The sequence below is a fragment of the Gekko japonicus genome, unplaced genomic scaffold, assembly GCF_001447785.1.
Source record: "Gekko japonicus isolate JY-2015 unplaced genomic scaffold, Gekko_japonicus_V1.1 scaffold1838, whole genome shotgun sequence".
In the NCBI taxonomy this organism is placed as follows: Eukaryota; Metazoa; Chordata; class Lepidosauria; order Squamata; family Gekkonidae; genus Gekko; species Gekko japonicus.
This window is the reverse complement of record NW_015176507.1, coordinates 302,973-316,555: the sequence shown is the minus strand read 5'-3', so window position 1 is coordinate 316,555 and position 13,583 is coordinate 302,973. Positions and strand designations below refer to the sequence as shown.

The 13,583-nt window shown below is 40.5% G+C and overlaps 1 protein-coding gene across 1 annotated transcript in view; it reads left to right on the top strand.

Annotated features, from left to right (window-relative positions):
- The first annotated feature begins 1,728 nt into the window (after positions 1-1,728).
- LOC107123972 (T-cell receptor-associated transmembrane adapter 1) overlaps positions 1,729-13,583 on the top strand; it is a 19,115-nt gene continuing 7,260 nt past the window's right edge. Inside the window, exons 1-2 of the mRNA XM_015427340.1 lie at positions 1,729-1,793; positions 11,525-11,641. Coding sequence (XP_015282826.1) covers positions 11,527-11,641 — 115 coding nt within the window. The 5' untranslated portion in view covers positions 1,729-1,793; positions 11,525-11,526. The remainder of the gene's footprint in view (positions 1,794-11,524; positions 11,642-13,583) is intronic.

Below are 13,583 nucleotides of genomic sequence, written 5' to 3'. Positions count from 1 at the left end.
CGTGGCTGTGTAGGTAGAGCCAACAAAGAAGAGGGGGCAGTACTTTTTTGGCTATCTATAGATTTCAGTAGAAGTATTTTAATTTTCACTACCTCTTTTGCTGCTTAAAAATTATATGTTGCAGGTGGCAGGTGTTCCTATATTCCTATAGTCAAAGGAAGTTTAGGAACACAAGGTTATGCTCCACTTTCACCAAGTCATGACAGTTTGCCAACCTCCAGGCAGCACCTGGAGATCTCCCACTAATTCAATTCAACAACATATTTCAATTGAAGTCCAGATGACCAAGATCAGTTCCCCTGGAGAAAATGGCTCCTTTGCAGGGTGGACTGCTGAGAACATCTTATTGGTGATCCCTGGCCCAAAAGGCATCCAGCTGTCCATGACCAGGGCCCAGGGCCTTTTCTGCCCCTACTGTAGGCAATAATGAGTAGACAGTACTGACCTTGAGGGACAGGTGGTCTGATTCAATACAAATAGAAAAGAGGGCCAACAATAAAAGCTTAATATATCTATAGTATAGAAAAAGATACATGTATTTATTAAAAAAGAATTTAAAAATATATAAGGGCCCAAGCACACCTCATGTGAAAATACCAGAAACTATTACAAGGGCTAATGGACTTGACCTGACGAATTTTGGCTTGTATAGGCCTTTTTCAGAGGTCAAACACAGTGAGGAACATATTGGCTTATATAATAGTACAGTGCAATCATACAGATATAAAATATAAATACAAGAAGGAACAGATGAAAATTGTTCCAAAATGAAACCACTAGGCACAGAATAAAAGTACAAATGAAGCCTCCAAAGATGCAACCACATGCCAAGTAGTGTTTCACTGGTATAATTTCTGGTCCAGAAAGTGCCTTCCTATGATTGTTTAGCCAAAGTGTCCTCAGTAGAATTGTCCTTAGGCAAAGAGCAAGAAGGGCTCTTATATATTTTTTAATTCTTTGCTAATAAATACATGTATCTTTTTATATACTATAGATATATTAAGCTTTTATTGTTGGCCCTCTTTTCTATTTGACCAACCTTTTCAGGTTCTGGATCCCAGGTTTCTAGGTTCAGTTCCCCCCCCCCCTTGTCCCTGATTCAATACAAGACAGCTTCATGTGTTCATGTGTAAATAAATTAAATAACTGGCTCCTATTCACCTTTATGTGCAGAGATGCACTATGTGCTCCTGACTTGGGATCTCTTACAATGTATCATACTTTTTCTGTTCTCTCCCCCATTCATTCACCATAATGATGGGGACTTTGGTAGTAAATAATAACAGTAAGATGCCAAGTGTACCAAGGCGTTCCATTGCTGCCGAAACAAAAGGTTTCAATTCTCAAAAATGTGCGATCTGTAGTTCCTGATGAGAATCAGATTACAAAAACCCTCCTGAGACCTAATTCCTAATATAAGAAGAATATAATATCAAACACTGCATCGATTCTTGAAGTCATAATCATACATCTTTGAATTGGCAGTGAACATAAAAAGTGTTTGGATTGGAGATGGCCTTTTACTGTCATATTTCACAAGCATAACTCTTTTCTCATCTTTTTTTCCTTACAAAGAACAAAGAAGAAAGTCTCAGCTTCGATCCCATGGTGGTTACCGAAGCTTCGTCTACCACGTTTCCTGTTTGTAACTGCAAACATTTAAACTGCAATTTAAGTTCCCAGATCAACTCAAAGTTGGGTCAAGAAGCACAAGCCCTGAAAGCCTGTGACACTGTCAGACTTGAACCCCATTTTCTCCCATTTGTTCTTTCAGCAAAAAGCGGAAAAGAAAGGTATGTATCTTTCTTCTATGCCAGAAATTCTGGGTGTGCATATTGAGAATGTCTTCCTGAAGGCTCAACTTTTATATTAATAATATCCAGAGCTTTTTTTCTGGGCAAATGCTCTGGAATGGAGTTCCGGAACCTCTTTGACAAAATTCTTTTTAAAATGTTTAAACTTTCATGAGTTTTCAGTATACAGATTGAAAACTTCATTTCCCTCTTGAGAGTTCCAGCATTTCTTTTGCCTAAAAAAAAAGCCCTGATAATTAGACATTATTATCAATATCAAAAAACTTAGATAATCTCTACTGATGGGAGAAGGGGGTCTTCCATTAAAACTTGTCAGGAAGGAAACATGCGTACTTTATATTGCTAGAGTATTTAAGGTTCTTTTATTTTTATCCTGTGCCTTTTTCCATTTGGAGCATAAGCTTTGAATATTTAGAACCCAGTTAATGGTTCTGATTAATTGTCATATAAAGATCCCTTTTCAGAGATTCAAATCTGTCTTGAAATGGCATAAAGGTGACTGTTTAGTTTACGTTGATTCAAGGTTACTCAGTTACTTAACGGATTTGCATTTGGTAAGGGTCAGTGGTACTGAACGTCATTTATGTTATTTGTTAATTGGGATAGTTGGGGAGGGCTCCTCAGTAAAGGCAGAATTAAAAGTCTGCAGCTTCTTCCTTGACTGGCTTGGCTTGGACTAAGAAAAAATATATACCTTTGTAATTCAAAGTGCTCTGGCCCCTGAGAGGTTTGGAACACTTAGCCCTTCTACCCCCCCTCCTCTCTCTTAATCCTAACATACAGGCCTTTTTCATGCAATCCTCTTGTGATTACCAGTGGGATTAGGGTCTGCTGTTCACTCTACTTTATATGATGTGTCTCTCCCCCTCCCCGCCATGAACAGACGTTTCTCTGAATGTTATCTTTTCTAGTGTGAGTCCTAATGAGCTACCAGTCATAGTATTCTTAAATGCCCTGGAACATCTATCATCTTCTGCTTCTGTTCCATTTGTTAATTGTCCATCTGCTACTTGAGTTGACCTTTTAGTCTATTTTTTTCTGCAAATGGAGGAGCAGCTCCATCTCCTTGCCTCTGTTTACCTCCTTCCTTCCTTCAATTTTCAAGCCAGCCTTAGAGCAAAAGACACATTGCACAGAACACCCAAACAGCATTCACATGTGTTCCTTTAGATTATGTGGCAAAATCAGCCTTTGCATAAATAGCGAGAGGGTTTTTAAAAGTGGTTAAGATGCTGAACTGCAGGCTGTGGAAGGTCGGTAGTTCAGCAGTTCGAGACCCGGGTGCCGCATGATGGAGTGAGCTCCCGTCTCTGGTTCCAGCTCCTGCCAACCTAGCAGTTCGAAAGCAAGAAATTGCAAGTAGATAAATAGGTACCACTTCAGTGGGAAGGTAACAGCATTCCGTGCGCCTTGGTGTTTAGTCATGCTTGCCACATGACCACGGAAACGTCTTCGGACAGCGCTGGCTCTTCGGCTTTGAAACAGAGATGAGCACCGCAACCCTAGAGTCGGATTCGACTGGCTTTCGAGCAAGGGAACCTTTACCTTTACCTAACATGGAGGAAATAGAACAAAGTACAGTGGCACCTTTAAGACCAACAAAATTTAATCCTGGGTATTAGTTTCTGTGTGCATGCGTCTTAAATGTGCCATTGAACTCAAACTTTGTTCTATTGCTTCAGACCAATATGGCTACCCACCTGAATGTAAAATGTAGGAAATGAGGTAGGCTGATGTTTAAATAGCTACTGAAAAAGTACAAAGTTTGAAGAACAGTTTAGGGATGTTTCTGACATGACATTTCCCTGCTAATATTTTAAAAATTTAGACAAAGATGACATCAGAAGCTGACTATAGACATATGTTAAGTTTGTAATTATGTAACCTGTGTCAAATTTCCCAGCGTCATGTGAAAGAACCTTTTAAAAAATCTCCCTTATGTACAGTTTTATAAGGCATAAGTGCCCAAGAATAGAATTCAGTACCACTACTCCTGAAATACTACTTGGGGTGATATCCATCTGAACACTAACAGACAGTGCCATTCTAAGCAGGATTACATTCTACTAAGCCCATCTGACTTCAGTGGACCTACACAGTGTAACTCTGCTTGGGATGGCACTGAGAGTTCTCAGTCTTTCCTAGCATCAGATTTAGCATTCAGGTATACTGTTTATCCCAGAAGCTGTGCTATATCAGAATTGACCAAAAGGGGAACGTAGAGAACAGAGAGATAATTATCGACTCAGCAGCATGAATTGTACAAAACACAGGCATATGTATTCACATATTATCTATTTATTATTGGTTCACCCTATGGCAATAAAATAGATCTGGATTTAACCATAGGTCTCTGTGATTATTAAGATTAAAACAAATGTTTGAGATGGATAAGGTTCAGTGTTTCTGAACCTTAAGCTGCACATGATAAACAAGAAGCACCATAAAGAAAATATAAAATATATACTTTAAAGTATGTGGAAATGAACACAGAAAATAAACCTTGGTAGGAGCTTGCTCCTTGCTGCTTGCTCCAAAAACTCTCCCACTGATTTCAGCAAGATGAATTATTATTATTCAGGATGAACGAACATATTGAAATCTCCTCTGTCATGTTTTGTGATTGCCTGTTGTTATGATCACAGAAGAATCCCTGGATGGAGTCTGCCAGTATGTTTTATGGAGTATGTGAAGAGCCAGCCTCTGACTCAAAGAACCTTCCTTGTTTGCAATGGCCTCTTCTGCTGGAGGAAAGCTCCTAGTGCCAGAGAAGGTGCCACCATTAGTGGAATGGATCCTCAGGATCCAACCTTAATATGATTCTGCATGTGTGCTTTATAAATTATTAGTTTTTTAGAGAGCAGTTTGACTTACTACCAACCTAATACCACCAACCAGCACTATGAGTCAACATTCCTATAGGGCTGACAGTAGCTCTGTAAACATTACAGTTTGAGACACAGTGCGTGTGTAGTGGTTAGAGTAGACTGTTTGCCCTAGGGTCTGGGAGACCCAGGTTCTAACTCCTCACCCTGCAGCGGGAACTTTTTGTGTGGCCCTGGTGAGTTACACACTCAGAAGGGAGGAGGGGAGAACACTACTAGCTGCTTTGAGTCCCCGTTGGGGAGAAAAGGCTGCCAATTCTGGCATGGGGAATTCCTAGTGCTCTGGTAGCCGTGCCTGTGGTGTGGGGAAAGAAGTCAGCAGGAGTGTAATTCTGAAGAGTTGACACTTTGAGGCTGCCATTCCCTCCAGAAGAACAGATACATGAGGTCTGGAGATCTGTTGTAATTCCAGGGAACTCCAGGCCTCACCTGGAGAATAACAACCTTAGGAGAAAGGCAGGATAAATGAAGTACATACATACATATGATTTTTCTGTGTTGAATAATTATCATGTTTCATTCAATTCCTGTGCAGCTGAATGTGTAATTTAAACTTCCCATATTTACCCAGGTACTGGCTATTGGCTGTTTCTTACAAACAGGTGGTACATCTGTCCATTCATATAGGATGTATGGACATTCACCATAAAGAGTGGACAGGGCTTCACAGATACTGAAGACCTGTTTTTGAACTGGCAAAGGAGAGGAGAGTTTGGAACTGATTTGTGAACCAACAATGGACCTCTACATATAAAATAGTATTTCAGGTATACAGACAGTTTTGGTTGTTAGGCTGGTCTTTATCATCTACTGTAGTTTCTATTTCTGTGAAGATAGATCCAGGTGGTCAGCCATGTTGGTCTGAAGCAGTAGAACAAATTTAGAATCGTAGAATCACAGAGTGGGAAGGGGCCATACAGACCATCTAGTCCAACCCCCTGCCCAAGGCAGGACCAGCCTAAAGCATCTCTGACAAGTATTTGTCCAGCCTCTTCTTGAAAGCTGTCAGTGAAGGGGAGCTAACCATCTCCCTGGGCTGCTGATTCTACCTTTGAACCACTCTGACCGTGAATTTTTTTCCCCTAATATCCAGCCGATACCTTTCTGCATGCAATTTAAAACCATTGCTTCAGGTCCTATCCTCTGCTGCCAACTAGAACAGCTCCTTGCCCTCCTCCAAATGACAACCTTCAAATGTCCCCCCTCAATTTCCTCCAAACGAAACATTTCCAAGGCCCTTAGCCTTTCCTTGTAGGGCTCAGTCTCCAGACCCCTGATCATCCTCGTCGCTCTCTGCTGTCCTTTAAGACCAGCAAAGGTTTATTCAAGGTATGAGCTTTCGTGTGCATGCACACTTTTTCAAACACATTGGAATGGAAGGTAAGGTTCAAACCTTATAACCTTAGCTTGTTATTTAGTTTTGTCTTCACATGTCTTAAAATATCTTCATCGTGTTACACGTTAATTTGCTGTTCAGCCCCTGTCTATAAGTCTGAACCTTACCTTCCATTCCAATGTATTTGAAAAAGTGTGCATGCACACGAAAGCTCATACCTTGAATAAACCTTTGTTGGTCTTAAAGGTGCCACTCGACTCTATAAATTTGTTCTATTTCTGTGTTATACTATTTTTTCCACTAGCCTCTAAGCAAAATGAATGTGATAAGAATGAATAGTTATGAAAGAGATGAGAAGGTGCTTTAAAGGTCTATAATGTGTTAGAGAGATGCACTGGTAATTATTTCATCCAACAAAAACTCAGAGGGAGTTTTCATAATGCACAAGAGTTATTAGAAAGCCAGTTTAAACATAGTCATTGGTAGATGCAAATTTCGTTATGTCTTTAGAAAAGTCGGTGCTATATTAGTGAATAATACTAGAAAATAATACTGGGAAATGGATGAAGTGTACCTTTTAAAATAAAAAAATCAAATTACAATTTTAATTGCTTCTGCAAAATGCTTAAGTATATATTTCAGCAGGCACAAAATCCAGTATTTTGCTAATGAACAATCTGTGTTCTATCACTGAAAACAAAGGCATTCAAGAAAGCCAGTATGGAGATCTGATTAGAGTGTTGGCATGGGTCTGGATCCCCCACCTGTCATCAAGCTTGCTGGGTGACCTTGGGCCTGCCACATAAATTCAGCCTTACCTAGACCACAAGATTGTTGTGAGGATAAAATGGGGAAGGGCTGCTCTGAACAGGGAAAAACCCCTCCTCCCAATATACGAGACTCTTTACTTTGGTGGACTGTCCCTTCCAATCTCTTCCAGGGAGCACCCTTCCATCCTCCATCACCCCAAATCACCCTAACCACAGACACCTCCCTGTCGGGCTGGGGTGCCCACATGATGGGCCTTTGTGTCGGAGGCAAATGGGACACTCAGAAATGGAAGCAGCACATAAACTTCCTGAAACTGCTTGCTGTCACCAGTTTCCTCCCTCTGATCAAGGGGAAATGTGTTATGGTCCTAACGGACAACACCACTGCCCTGTAAGCTAGTGTGAAGAATCTGGAATACTGCAGTGAAAGAATCAAGAAAATATCTTGTTGAGTACACGAGAAACTGCAAGTTAAAACACTTGTGACAGTAGCTGGCAACTGCAGAGTTCAGGGACTGTAGGACTACCTTTGATGACGTCACGACCTGGTGTTCAGGGTTTCCATATAGGAGGTGGTGGCTCAGCCCAGGGGCAGGGAATGCCTTCGTCTGACACAGCAGCTGGATGCGGAACTCCTTCCTCTGACACAGGAGCTAGACTTACCACCGTAAGATCCTTGCCAGCTGCCTTGTGGAAGGCTTTCATCCATCAGAACTTCTGGGGGGTCTGAAGCAACTTGAAACTCCAACAACTACATATTTCGCTTAAGACAGGGTGTGATTCACACTTAACAGCAGCCCTCAGGTTACCTATTCTTTCCACTATGAATTTCTCTCATTCACGTGGTTATGAAGCACAATATAAGTTTTAGGGAATTCTCTTTACTCTGTTCAGAATGCCCTGATTGTCTGTTTATTCCACTTTTTTTTGGCTGACGAAGTGCCAGCAACCTAACTTTCTGTCAGCTCTCACACCAACTGCCAACACTAGACTCCTTTCACTGAAGTCTTTCTCCAACCAAACACTCCTTCATCTGAAATCAAACTGCCACATTCTCCTCACACTCTTAACTCCAAACTCTCTAACTCTGCTATATTCAACAAAACATTCCTCACACTCTTAACTCCAAACTCTCTAACTCTGCTATATTCAACAAAACATTTAAAGGAACACAACCAATTAACTGAAATCATTACACAGGGTGTGATTCACACTTAACAGCAGCCCTCAGGTTAGCCCCACATAACCACACATGTAATGTTATGACTACCCTCGTCGCCATTACTGTGACGTCACGACCTGGTGTTCAGGCTTTCCATATAGGACGTGGCTGAGCTGGCTGGGACTGACATGCTGGGCTGGTCAGTCAGCAATGAAGCATCCAGGGAGGGGGGAAGGGGACTTGAAAGGGAACAGAGTCATTCTCTTGTTTGAAAGTGAGAGCTTTGGTAGAAGACAGGTATATGCACTTAATCTCCAGAGCAGGGACACATCTGGGGCTTTTTAATTTCATTTTTTATTTTGTGACATCACACCCCACCAGTTTCTCCAGTGCCCCCCCCTGAACATTTCCTGGCTACAGGCCTGCCTGTTGGGGATCCCAAAATGTATTCTCCCCCTCATAGAACTTTTAAAAGATCAAGAAATCTTAAGGGCATGCTAGTGAGGAGTACATTAAGAGAACCTACTACCAGAATTTCAACAATACAGAACGTTACTATCAGTTAAAGGTTGATACATGTATGCACACTTTGAGAGTTATAGCCACGGTCGGGTACGTATGTTACAAGATTTGTCTTATTTAATTACAATTTGTTTGGTCTTTAATTAATTGAACATAATTTTTCATTTGAGTAGCTTTGCTGTATACATTTTTTTTTACAAAAATAAGTATGAAACCTGCATTCTTTGGATTTGTGGGCTTAAAAGTTTAAGATAACCTACATACAACCCAATTCTTTTGCCACACAGGATATTTGGGATGTGAGTAATCAATTCCAAAAAAGTTTTAAGTAGTTAAATTGTTTATTTCCATATATAAATTGATGGATAATTATATTTTTATTCATTTTCAGACCATATAATCAACCTGCCTTGACATTTACATGTCCTAGTGTGCATGTATATACACAGATTTGACCACAGAGGAAGGCCTTGCAGGCCAAAACATGTTTGGTCTAGTTTTAATGTGGTTCAAGGTTATCAACCTAAATATATTGAATTATTGGTCCTGTTTTACTGGTTCAAGGCTTTGAAACTAGAAATATCAAAATGTATCAGGTTACATAGATTCAGGACTTCTTAGTTCAAATATTCACCACTTCCAGGGCAGATTGTGTCAATGTTTTTAAAGTTTAGTTTCAGTGCACTTTGTAAGAAATACATATACATTTTTTAATTCATTTCTCAAAACATTTTGTTCTCTCACCCAACTTTTGGGTACCCAACAATGTTTTACTCCATGCCATAAACAATTCAGTTTCTTATTTATGTATAGTAAACCTCTATGAAAGGGGTAGGACATTTTTTCCTGTCCAGTTGCCAACTTTAGACCACCGAGAGTGGTGAAAGACTTTTTTAGCAGAAACAAAAAGGGAAAAAAACTGAACCTAACAATAGAATCCAGAACCAAACAAGAGTTAGTGAAGAAGAGGGCCAATATTAAAACCTATCTAATAAAAGTAGAAAAAGATACATGTATTTATTAATAACAAATTTTAAAACATATACAGGGGCCCATTTACAACAATTATATATAAAACATTACAATACCAAGGGCTTAAAAGCTCGACCTTACGCGTTTCGGCCAAATAGGCCTTCCTCAGAGGTCATATATATGTGGCAAAATGGCTAATACATATATTCACATACACACAATCAAGAATATATACAAAGTATAAATTCAATAAGGACCATAAAGTAAATTGTTCAAAAATAAAATCACCAGGCACAGGGTCAATATGCACATAAGACCTTTAAAGTGCTATCACTAGCCCAGTGATTATAAAGTAGACTTGTGGTCCAAAAATTCCCTTCTTTGATTGTGTTGCCACAGTATTCACAAGTAAAAATTTACTTTATGGTCCTTATTGAATTTATACTTTGTATATATTCTTGATTGTGTGTATGTGAATATATGTATTAGCCATTTTGCCACATATATATGACCTCTGAGGAAGGCCTATTTGGCCGAAACGCGTAAGGTCAAGCTTTTAAGTCCTTGGTATTGTAATGTTTTATATATAATTGTTGTAAATGGGCCCCTGTATATGCTTTAAAATTTGTTATTAATAAATACATGTATCTTTTTCTACTTTTATTAGATAGGTTTTAATATTGCCCCTCTTCTTCACTAACCTTTGTTTGGTTCTGAAAGACTTTTTTAAACACCTTCCTCTCCCCACCCCCTCAACCCCCCAAGCTGCTTTTATAGGGCTGCCAGTCTCCAGGTGGGAGTGGGGGATCCCCTGAATTTGTGGGCTTCTGCCCATCACCAGGCTGGTGGGGGAAGCCTTAACCCCAACAGCTATGATCCCACACAATGTCCGCGACTTGATGACATCACGCGGAAGTGATATCATCACGCTGGAGGCATTGCATGGTGACATTCTGGTTTTTGTGCAAAACTCTATGTTTTCAGCCCAATTTTACCATAGAGTTTGCCCCAAAACTAGAGTGTTACCTTGCAATGTTCCTGGAGTGATGACATCACTTCCACATGATGTCATCACATTGAGGACGTCATGCATGGTGACATCACCCTGCCCCCCCACTCCCAGAAAGCTCCCTTTCACCCCTGCTGGTGCAAGGTAAGTATCTGGCAGCCCTATGGTTTTATATTCCATATTTGTTTTTTTCTTGGAAGTGGTGAAAAACAGCTTGGAGATGGTAATTTGAGGAAAAAGGAAGGAGTTGCATAGGAGGTTTAAAAAAAAAAACACCTTCTCCCTCCATTTTCTGCTACTGTTTTCTCCCTGGAAATTACAGTTCCAACTGCTGCCATCTGTAGAAGAAAAAAAAGCCCTTTAATTTTTAATTTTTTAGCTACCCTAACAGTATATGTGACATGATAGCTAAAGATGGAAAGGGGTAACTAAAGGAAGCTGTTATTTAAGGGCTTGTTCTAAAGGGGTAAAAGGCTCTTAAATGGAAAATAACTCTACCTGCTCAAAGTTATAGGTTTCTGATGCTAACAGTTTAGATACAGTTACATTCATAGACACTTAGGCTTAGTGACCTGCAGTATAATCCTAAACATGTTTACTCAGAGGTAAATTCCTTTTTGTCCAAGGGACTTATTCCCAGGTGTTACTAGGATTGCAGCCTTTGTTACAGAAGTTTCTGTCATTTAGGATGAAATCACTAGTTTTCCTTCCATTTTTTAAAAAGAATACCTAGTAGCAGCCCTACCTAACAAGAAAGACTGGTTTCCACTCTTGAGTATATGGTAGTCACTTGTACCTCTGTACAGCAGAATCCCTCTATGGGATCCACCTCAGCATTTCAATGGTCATCTACATCCTATTAAATTGGACAGAGAGGCATGTTAATGAGAACTGGAATGGATATTTACATCTGAACCATTAGTTGCTTGCAAAACACATGGCCGGCACTGGATTAGGGGCTAAGAAAAACACATGCTTCAATGTGTATTGAACTGTAGTCTTTGGAATAAAAGTGCTCATTTGTTAAAAATATGCATGAACGTTTCTGTTACAGAAATGGGAAATTCAGAGTGTACCTATTTCTGGATAGGTTTTGCTTTCGTAACAGTCATTATGATTATTTCCTTGGTGAAAAATATTTCGTACTACATGCAAGAAAAGAAACGAGGTAAGAGAGATTGCATGTTTGATATCTGAGTGTGACTGTTAGAAAATGTCATAAAGGAAAATGAGTTTGCGGAGCACAGTATATGTTATTCTTAACTGGATTTTTGTAAAATTGTATTTTTCCGAAGAAATAGTAAGTTCAGTAATTTAATAATATCTAAAATATGTATCACCCCAAATATCAGTGTTACTCAAGGATAAAATCACAATAGTTCTCTGGCATTTCCTTTTAGTGTTGATGAATATACAAGCAAAGATACATCGAGCTACATTTATTCAGCGTATGTCAATCTTGCTATATTATACAACACTCAAAGCAGCTCATAGAGTATTAAAATGTTATCAATTTTTAGATGTATCAGTTTAAAATTTAAATGGTATACAGCAGCATATATCCAGTATATTAGTAATATAAAGCAAGGGATGTATTGCACACTCTTTGCATGCACAATGTTCTATCTCAGGAAGTTAAAGAAACACAGGGATCAGGTATGAGAGACACTACCAATCAGAGTGAACAGTACTGGATTAGCTAAACCAATGGTCCGACTTGGTATAAGTGGGAAGCAGTGAGCTATATTGGAGTTAATGTTTGAAAATATATTTAACTATGAATAAGGTCCGTTGTGGAAATAAATACAACGAGCTCTAGAAAGAGGCTCTGGGAGAGTGCCAAGGCCTTGGGGAATGGCTGGTTGGGAGGCTGGAGTCTATGGTATTGTACCTGTCTAAGGTCCTACCCCTCCTCAAACCTCACCCTTTCCAGGTTCCATCCCTCAAATCTCCAGGAATTTCCCACCTGGAGTTGGCAACCCTTTCTCCTTCCCAGTCAATTTTCAACCTAGCTTTATTTCCCCTTCCCTCTTCAGCTTTCCTTTCCCCCCCCCCACACACACCTGTAGCCTCTTCTGTGCTCTGAAGCCCTGCCACAGAGTCCACCATTTTCTCTAGGGGAACTGATCTCTGCCATCTGGAGAGCAGTTGTAATTCTGAGTGATCTCCAGCCCTCACCTGGAGATTGGCAACAATGGTTTCCCAGGAGGAAAAGTAGTCTTTCTCTGCAATGGCAACCAAAGCAGCTTATATCATTTTCCTCTCCCCCTTTTGACTTGCACAACAACCCTGTGAGGTAGGTTAGGCTAAAAGTCTGTGACTGGTCCAAAATCACCCACTCAGCTTCTACAGCAAGAACCTGGATCTAGCAGACCCTGCTCTGAAGCACTGACTGCTACGGCCAAAGCAGCAAACCTCCAGGTGGAGCCTGAAGATCACCAGGTATCACAACTGAACTCCAGACAAGATATCTCTCCCCCCTGGAGAAAATAACTGCTTTGGAAGGTGGGCTGTATGTCATTCTGTTCAGCTGAGGCCTCTCCCTTCCCCAAACCCTGGCTTCCATAGTCTCTACTAGAAAATCTCCAGGAATCTTCCCTCCTGGAGCTGGCAACTAGTCAGGACTGGCTCCAATGACTTCCTCACAAAGGCCTGCAAAGGGTTTCCTTCCTTTGTCTGAACCAAACTTGGTTGCCTACTATGGCGAAACAGGCTCCAGTGTACAACTCAGCTGTTTGCCTCCCACCCTCGTCTCGTGGGCGTATTTCACTCCTTAAATTCGCTGCCACCACTCATGGAATCGTCTCTGCCTTTTTAGAGAGACAGTGAGACCCCTCTGGCCGAATCTCTCTATTTGGAGATGGAATCCCCAATCTTTGGGGGATCCCTGGAAAGTGGGCAACCCAGGGTCTTACCTTTCCTTGCTTCCCTGGGCTACCCCCTTCCTTTGGTATTGTGCAGAGCAGGGGAGACTATGTGGTCAGAGCACAACACAGATTATTAGCCCAAATTAAAGAATTTATTTAACTATTTACACAGTTATGGAGCACACACACACACTGTAGGAGTAAACACACACTATGAACCAACAGGGCATAAATCAACAGGGATTA